At 49.4% G+C, this 9264-nt stretch overlaps 1 protein-coding gene across 1 annotated transcript in view; it reads left to right on the top strand.

Moving 5' to 3' along the window:
* Positions 1-7458, top strand: part of PHGDH (phosphoglycerate dehydrogenase) — a 17258-nt gene extending 9800 nt beyond the window's left edge. Inside the window, exons 4-12 of the mRNA XM_018573600.1 lie at positions 386-440; positions 606-704; positions 1291-1423; positions 1509-1657; positions 2259-2411; positions 3743-3875; positions 4677-4801; positions 6663-6858; positions 7264-7458. Of these exons, the coding sequence (XP_018429102.1) occupies positions 386-440; positions 606-704; positions 1291-1423; positions 1509-1657; positions 2259-2411; positions 3743-3875; positions 4677-4801; positions 6663-6858; positions 7264-7391 (1171 nt within the window). The 3' untranslated portion in view covers positions 7392-7458. The remainder of the gene's footprint in view (positions 1-385; positions 441-605; positions 705-1290; positions 1424-1508; positions 1658-2258; positions 2412-3742; positions 3876-4676; positions 4802-6662; positions 6859-7263) is intronic.
* Positions 7459-9264: the final 1806 nt, after the last annotated feature.

The raw sequence follows: 9264 nt of genomic DNA on the forward strand, positions 1-9264 counted from the left end.
TTGAGGTCAGGGGGTGGGGGGATGGTTGGTGGGGGCAGTTGTTGGACATTTCTGTGCAATAAAGCGGATTATACTGCCTGGGATGCCATATTCCATGCAGCAAGCTGTGTGCTGACTTCAGGGCGGAGCCTGTGTTATAATTGCAGGAGCCGGGGGAATCGAATCCTGAAAAAGGCCATTCTATTTTCAGAGTGCTTTTGCCATGGTTGCAATGAGGAGAGATGTACATTCTTTATAGTTGTGGAATGCTGCAGATGGAACCAGAGAAGTAAATGATGTGACTGCCGGGGATGTATTCTGTGCGGTGTGTCCGTTATCTTCTCATATTTGTCTGCTCTGTAACCCCCCCCCCTCTCCTGACCTCCTCCCCCAACCTCTTCTCCAGGCAGATCCCCCAGGCGGCGGCATCCATGAAGGACGGCAAGTGGGACCGCAAGAAGGTGAGAGCGGTTACATCTGTGTCCATACTGGAATATATGAGCTCAGCAGCCAATGAGAGCACAGCATGAGGGGCTGAGGAGGATTATTTGTTTGGTTGATTTAGGGGCTCCACCCCTCCGCAGACACTGCTGGGGTTCATGTGTCCCTTTTTTTTAATCCTCCAGTATATGGGCTCCGAGCTGCATGGGAAGACGCTGGGAATTCTGGGATTGGGCCGGATTGGAAAGGAAGTGGCTACCAGGATGCAGTCATTCCAGATGAAGGTAAAGATATTTGTGTCTAGGCTAAAGTCCAACCATTTCCTGTTCCCAAAATCATAGTACTGTACCCCCATACTGAGGCAACATGGCTTCCTGTCATCACCCCTTCCTTCTACTCTTCTGTCCCCCATCTTGTCTCCTTCCTGTACCCCCATACACAGAGTGCAGGAGGCAATAACGCTTCCTGTCTGTCATCACCCCCTCCTTCTACCCTTCTGTCCCCCATCTTGTCTCCTTCCTGTACCCCCATACACAGGGTGCAGGAGGCAATAGCGCGTCCTGTCTGTCATCACCCCCTCCTTCTACTCTTCTGTCCCCCATCTTGTCTCCTTCCTGTACCCCCATACACAGGGTGCAGGAGGCAACATGGCTTCCTGTCATCACCCCTTCCTTCTACCCTTCTGTCCCCCAACTTGTCTCCTTCCTGTACCCCCCCTCCCCACATGCAGAGTTCAGGAGGCAGTATGGCCTCCATCCTGTTCTCAGGGACCTCTATTCTCCCCCTCTGTGTCCTCCCAATTACTATGCAGGAATATTTCCCCTCTCTGCTTCCCTCTCTTCCCCGGTCACCATATCTGTCTTCCCGCAGACCATCGGATACGACCCCATCATCCCCCCGGGGGTGACGGCGGAATTTGGGGTTCAGCAGTTTTCACTGGAAGAAATATGGCCGCAGTGCGACTACATCACGGTGCACACCCCGCTGCTGCCCTCCACCACAGGTACACAAGCTCCGCCCCCAGGCGGCACTCTCCGCTCTATGAAGGTGAATCCGGTGATGTCTCACAGTCATCTCTCCCTCCGCAGGTTTGATTAATGACGCGGCTTTCGCTAAGTGTAAACGCGGCGTGCAGGTGATAAACTGCGCCCGGGGGGGCATCATTGACGAGGCGGCATTGTTACGGGCCCTTGAGAGTGGCCAATGTGGAGGCGCGGGGCTCGATGTCTTCACAGAGGTAAGAGGAGAGCCGAGGAGGTGATACTCTGATACGGGGCGACCTCTGACACTCGGTACAATGCGTATCCTCCCGTCCCGTTACTCAGTAACCCAGATAAGGGCAATCTGTGGTGCAGGCGGCTCGGCCCGGGGTAAAGCAAGTTGGGAAACATTTCCAATATGGCCGCCGAGGCAGAAAGGTCACTTAAAGATTGCTATGACCTCAATCATGACCTCCGACCTTAAGCTTCTGGACTAGAGAGAATCCTCTTCCTGCAGCCAATCATTAGAGCCGGAATCGCGCCATCCATATAAGATGAGAAATCACACAAGGGAAAGAACAAAGTATTTATATCATCAGTCATTGACCAACGCCTTGTCTATACTTGACTTGGTGATCATGAAGGACGTATGTTGATGTACCCCGAGGCACGCCACGCCATGATTTGCTTTGTAACCTATATGGTATGGTTGGGTCGGGTTTTCGGGGGATGGGGAAATCGGTCATTTTGCAGTGACATCGAGGTCACTGATATTGCGCTCACCCCAATTGTTATTGTAAAATCTACGAGAGATCTGGAGCTTCTTACTAAAGTCGTTTGTAACACCCTCCTACCCAGGAACCTCCCCGGGATCGGGCCCTGGTAGACCACCCTCTGGTGATTAGCCTCCCCCATCTGGGGGCCAGCACAAACGAAGCTCAGAACCGTTGCGGGGAGGAGATTGCGCAGCAGATTGTGGATCTGGTGAAGGAACGCGCTCTTGTCGGAGCAGTGAGTACAATCATCGGTCATCTTCTGTGTGTGTGCTTTGTCTTTCTTTACAACACTGGATACAACACTGGGGTTCCCTGAATCCCTGAAACATTAGGGTTCCTCCAGGGGTTTCCTGAAACAGGGTTCCTCCAGAGGCTTCTAGGGGTTCCCTGAAATATTAGGGTTCCTCCAGAGGTTGCAAGGGGTTCCCTTAACTGTGACCAATTTCCGACTCTCGGGTAAGTAGTCAGTGACATCAATGATGTTTTATCTGTATGGGGGTATTCTTCCAACTGACCACCAGTTTAATGGGGTCCTCCTCTCACTGGCCCTCCATGTTCCTGAATCCCAACACTTAACCCTTCCCCATTGCTGAACCCCAACACTTAACCTTTCCCATTCCTGAACCCTCACACTCAACCCTTCCCGTTCCTGAACCCTCACACTCAACCCTCCCCTATTTCCTGAACCCTAAGACTCCATCCTCCCCATTCTTGAACCCCATCACTCAACCCTTCCGTGCCCGGCATCCCAACATTTAACCCTTCCTTGCCCTATGACCGAACCATCTCCCCTGCCAGAACCCAAACACATAACCCCTCCCCTGACATTAGAGGCTAAGTTTACCTTTCTGACCATGTTTAGTGTCACCCCCATATTCAGTAGGAATGAAACACGGTCACATCACGACCCCCCCCCCCCCTTCATTTGCTGGCCATGGATCCCGCCACCAAATCTTATCATCCGGACACGGCACCAAATGATGTAATGAGCCGGTATGGCCGCCCACATGTACACTGCACATCGGGTTTACAGGACGTGATGATGATTGACATACAAGGAAACCGCTGTGTGTTCCCATGCTGGGCGCCGGTTCTGCCCCATCCGCACTTGTAGCGGGGAGAGTCGTGGTTTTGTGTCACCCTTCATGCGCTGATGAGTTTTCTGCAGCTATAAATATATATATATATTGAGGAAGTCCTAAATTTAGAGTCGAATATTCTGGTTCCTGTGTGACTCGTCCTGCTGACTCTGACCCACTCCATGTGGCCATTGTGTGTCTATACATAGGTGCAGTTTCTGCTTCCTGCTGAGCAATGCTTGATAATTCATGTGAATACTAGAGGAGAAGTCTTCTATGTAACATACTACTGTGCAAATATGGAACAGCAAACATGCCATTTAGAATTACCTGCAGTGCAGAGATTCTGACTCCATGCAGCTTTCTGATACTCAGACAGATATTTCAATACGAGACAGAATTTAGTTTTCTCCACTGTACTGTGATGCTGCATTATATATGTCATGTCTCCAGATTTCAAGTCATCTATGATCTCCACACCCCGCAGGTCAATGCTCCGGCCCTGACCAAGGCGTTCTCCCCAGAAACCAAACCCTGGGTCAAGCTGGGTGAGGCGCTGGGAGTCGTCCTCCGCTCCCTGGTGCCAGAAGTCAGTGGAGAGGTCCAAGTGACCACATCAGGTGAGCTGAGAGGTGTCCTCTTCAGGAGATGTCTCGGTCCCCGTGTCTGCCTGTGCCTCGGTCCGCGTGTCTGCCTGTGCCCCTGTCCCCCGTGTCTGCCTGTGCCCCTGTGTCTGCCTGTGCCCCTGTCCCCCGTGTCTGCCTGTGCCCCTGTGCCCCTGTGTCTGCCTGTGCCCCTGTCCCCCGTGTCTGCCTGTGCCCCTGTACTCTCTCTCTCTCTCTCTCTCTCTCTCTCTCTCGTGCAGCAGAAGCTGTCTGCTTTTCAGTCTCTCCCTCTTTCTCTATATAACCAGACGTAGAACAGTGCTAGGCGGAGGGGGGAGGGGAGTCTCTCCTCTGCTTTATGTAGATATGTGATCTGAGCTTCAGCTATTTATCGATAATTATTTTAGGAAAATGTGATCTGGTCATTTTTTATCAGTCGGGTGACAGAGGAACTTTAGTATAGCGTTCCCTGGAGACGGAAACCAAATGTACCAAATCTGCCTTTTATTGACCCATTTTGAGAAGGGGTCTGTAGGGGATGTATGTCTGGTCTATGGGTCTTCCCTGATGTCCTCTGGCAGAGCCTGCTCAGGAATTGATAGGCCGGCATGGATTACCCCAGCCAATTGCTGTTTTTTCCTTGGGGCGGTCGCCACCCTCCCCTATTATAGGTGATGTGAACTTGCATGTCTGTCTCAGTAGTTCCCGGTAATGCCGGTTCAGTGGGCGGATTGTCCTCTTACCTTCACTCTTGGTGGAATAGAAATTACAATGATGTTTTTTATCTTCATGTAAAATTGTATTTTCCTTTATTAGGAGACATTCTGAAGAGCTCGGGCTCCTTCCTCTGCTCCGCTGTGGCCATTGGTCTTCTCCAAAACTCTGACAAGAAGGTCAACCTGGTCAATTCCTCTCTGTTCGCCAAGGAAGTTGGAATCCAGGTGAGTTCTCCGCTCAGGCCAAACCATCCAAAATTCTGCCCAGAAATAAAGTGTCCTTCCTATACCCCCAAATGTTACATAGAGGACCCCACATTGTGAACGGAGTCCAGGGCAGGGTAGAGGGATCAGTCAGCTTGTTATGATGGATGCCATTATCACCCTTCCGAATCCAGATTTCATCTGGACTTTATGAGGAGATATCTCAGCTCTTTGGGTTAATCTATAAATTTTGGTTGAGTCAGACAGATTGGAAGTGAGTAAAAAGTTATGTTACCTCCTAATAATGATCATCTCTTATTTGCTCACTTTAGACTGGTAAATCAACCATTTTCTTTTTCAATAAGTGTTTGATCCTGCCAGAAATCCAGCAAGCTGATCAGTTCCTGTGCTCTCTGCTGACTGTTAACGGTTGCATTGTTTCTAGCTCACATTGTGGACTACAAAACGTCTCCACCCTATATTACCAAGCAGAGAACAGGGAGAGGTGTTCTGTTGTCCTAACACACTTCCTGCCTCAGGGTGCCAACACTGTTCCTCCACAGGGCCGGATTCCCGACAAGGCCACCGAGGCCCGGCCTCGGGGCGGCAGGGAGAGTAAATCCGGCCCTGCTCCTCCATTGACATGGTGCAATCAGTGACCGTTGTCACCCCAGGACAGGAAGTTTGTTACAAACATAAAGGACCAAAAAAAACCTGAAAATAGAAAACTAATGCAGCCGCCACATCTCAGGGCTGGTGAACGGCAATATGTGACGTTTCCTCTTCTATGGTTTAGAATCTACAATTGAAATACTTTGTCGTCTGTAGGAGAATTATTATGAGGCGAGTGAAAATCACAGAGCCTCATAGTTCTAGCCGACCTGTGACAATGAAACTGTCGCACGTCGGCTCAATAGATCGGGACGTGAGCGAACGCATACCGGCGCTCGCTCACTTCCCAATCATCTCCCTGCAGGTATTCCCCAGCTCCCCGCTGACTGGTGGAACGGACGGGGGAGGGGCGGGTACAGCTGGCTCTGCCTCTAGATAGGCGGAGCCAGCTGTCACTCACGCAGCTGGGTGGATCTCGACGGTAATGCAGCTTGTGTTCTACTGAGCTTAGGGTGACGGGAGGACGCTAGTTTGTGTTCTCCCGTTACTCTAAGGAGAACTATGGGGAAAAACCCTGACCCCATAGTTCTGCTAACATTAACAAAGGATTCTTCTCTGTAGAACAAGGATCTCCTGGCATTGATATAAAAGGTTGTTACACCCTCAGAATCCAGGAGTCTTGCTGGGCCTAAGAGGTCTAAGTGTAGAAGGTGAAGGGAGCGAATATGGATGTCCAGAGGAAGAAGGGGAAATTATGATAAAAGATAGGAAAGGATGGAAGAAGATGAAGGATTGATGAAGGACGGACCCTAGAAAGTGGCTGTAAGAAGATGGGTGGCCATAATGGACCATCTGGAGATTCTCCACATCTCAGTAGGCTTCCCATGATAGGGCCTGGGTGTATATATACAGGATTTATGAACATGGTGTCGATAAACACTTCAGGAGGATTCAGCGAGAGATGTTTATGGCCTATGATCCCTGTCAGTTGGTCTGTCAGGGTCCATAGTTCAGTTAGTAGACATGAGAGCGGTGTTAAAGAGAAGCCTTTTACATTTTGGCACCATTAGATCAGTGATGGTCAACTTAGAGACTTCAATTGTGGCAACTGCAGATATACTGAAGGAGACAGGCCCAACCATAGAGTGAATTCTCTCTGTCTATGGCCAGCTGAAACAGACTTTTGTGTTCCTGCCTTCTTGAACCCTTTGAGATGCCCTCTCTGTCCAGTCACTGGCTTGGCTGACTTCTTCTTCTCTTCTTGGCCCAGGTGACGTCCGGCCATTCCGTAGACTCATCGGAGGCCAGGCTGGAGGTATCTGCGGGCAATATTCATCTAGTTGGTGGTCTGAGCGGATCCCTTCCGTGTCTACTCCAAGTTTCATCTTCACTCTTCCATAGCCCGGTATCACTGAGTGGGACTCTTCTTCTGTGGACCGGTGAGGCCGATCTCAACAAATTACTGGGTAAGTTTTTCTTCCATTCCCACCATCCACCCAGAGGCTCAGTAGAAATATTTTTTACCGACACCCGCTGAGTGCCGCCAATCGCCATCTGTGGTCACATTTTCTCTTTCGCAAAGGAAGTGAGACAGAAAAAGATGGAAATGTGAACGTTTTGTGTGTTTCAAACGTGTGTCTATGGCAGGAATCCCTCGCTGTGTATATGAGCCGTATACTATACAGAGACATATGAAGTGTGTATGGAGGGGAGGAACCATGAACATAATGACATCCTCAGCAATACAAAAATTAAAAAATTAAAAAAGGAAAATATCAAAGTTATGAACACAAATTCCTTTTGACATCTTCACTTTTTTAGCAGTTTTGAAGTCTTTGCTGTTGTACTAACTCCTCCTTTGTCTCGGGCAGGTCTCCTCTCCTCCACCGGACATCATCTAGAATCATTCCACAATGCCGGAGGGTACAGCATAGCGACCATCTCTGGGCCCCTCTCCGATCTGTCACCCCTGGGATCCTGCCTGCAGGTCACCCTCTGATCACCTGATCTCTTCTGACCATCAAAGTGCCATATCCATTCCTATTAGTTCATAAAGTATTGCTGGTTCTTGCTGCTTCTTGTCTTGTCTTTTTTGGTCCAGCTGCAGGATGTGTCACCTCTTGTAGGTCGGAGACATGTGCATTGTCCTGGTGGGGGAGGAGGGGGTTCTACATTTAAATGGCTTTTATACTTGAAACTAGAAGGTTAAAATGTAAAAAGCTGCAAGTACTCTTTAAAGCAATGGGGGCCACCAACCATCAACACTTTGATACTTGTGGGAAACATCAGTTCTGTGGATTAGACGCTAGAGTAGGACCTTAGACTTCCACCAGATACACTAATATGAAACCAAACAGCTAAGCTATGGCTGCCATCTGTCCTTGTTTCCTGGGGACACTCCCAGAGGTCTGTCCCTGGCAAAGGAACATCCCCGGTGATGTAGTCCTGTTCCACTTTGCAGTCCCAGGTAGCCGCGTTAGGGATGGCGCAAGTAAGGATCTCAGCCACGGCACCAATATGTCACTACTGGAGCCAGTCATGCACTATCTTTTGGGCTGGCTTTCCTACACATTGTGCAGCCATATTGGGGATGGTACCTGTAACGAGCCCCTGCTCGCTCGGTTCCACTCTCCCGGCACTCCTCTGCTGCTATTGGATCAGATGTGAGACCGCAACGTCTGATTCTCTGATAGTCCGATAATCCGGGATTCGAACTACAGCTATGTGCCGTTCTAATCCAGTTGTGATAGCTCAGAACAAACACCAGGCTGGCTGTATGTAAGTTCCAACAGGGATCTGCTTTATTGGATGCACACACACTCTTTTATACACAACAGTTTGAAGGTGGCCCAAACAACCACTTCCTATTGGTCATGCAAATGAAGGCTTGAAACAGAGTCAGCAATTATCCATTGTCATTAACATTAGGTGTCGTCCAGAGCCATTATTGAATTGTGAAATTGGACGGCTGTAGGGCCAGGCTCACCTGCAACAGCCATCCATGGGCCCCAGACACCCAGTTCAACCCAACAAGGGGGGTCTCCATAATCTTAGGTCCATAGTCGCTAGGAAGGAGGCTAGCCCTCAGGCTCCTCCAGCAGCCCCAGTGACGGTTCAGTCCGTCACAGTACCAGTAAGAATCTCAGGCACCACCCCAATATGGTGGGACAGCTGCAATCCTCCAGCACCAAGAAGACAAGAAACAAGGTTTCCATTGGATGAGAGTAATTCCCAGGTAAGGGAGAGGGGACAAACCTGGACACTATGCCAGGGAAGCGGGTGCCATTTTGGTTTAGCCTCCTGATGGTGAGGACCAGACCACGGCCTAGAGACCAGCGGTTGCAATGTACTTTGGTTTATTTCATGTTTGTATTAAATTGAGGCTCTGCACACCATTTCACTGGAACCTGCTCTCCCGTATTCATTCATTCCTTCTAGAGCCAATGAACGATGAGCTCAAGATATGAATGTGCTAACCCTAAGCTCATTCATATCTTAGTGCCTCGTGTTGGTAATCTGATTATTTTGTCTATATCTTGAATGTCTGTCTCTCCTACTCTAAACGTTGATGACCAGTTGTTTTGAGCATGCGTTTAAAAAAAATGTGAGCTGGGATTTTGTGGACGTGGCTACAAATGTGGTCGACATTTTGTGGGTGTGGTCAGTAGCGTGTCTTCTGATTTCATTGGCTGCCCCATGTACAAAAATGTCTCATCTTTATTAGGAAGTTTAATCTAAAAAAGATATGGATGAAATGGAGGAGACCAGGGCGTTGAAAGGAAGGAGATCAAAGGGCGAAAAGAAGTCCAAAGGATGATATGATGGGGGAAATGAAGGAGTCTGTGGGGTGAAATGGAGAAGTCGGGGGGGGG

This window comes from Nanorana parkeri, unplaced genomic scaffold (assembly GCF_000935625.1).
Source record: "Nanorana parkeri isolate BGI_ZX_2015 unplaced genomic scaffold, ASM93562v1 scaffold2446, whole genome shotgun sequence".
Classification (NCBI taxonomy): domain Eukaryota; kingdom Metazoa; phylum Chordata; class Amphibia; order Anura; family Dicroglossidae; genus Nanorana; species Nanorana parkeri.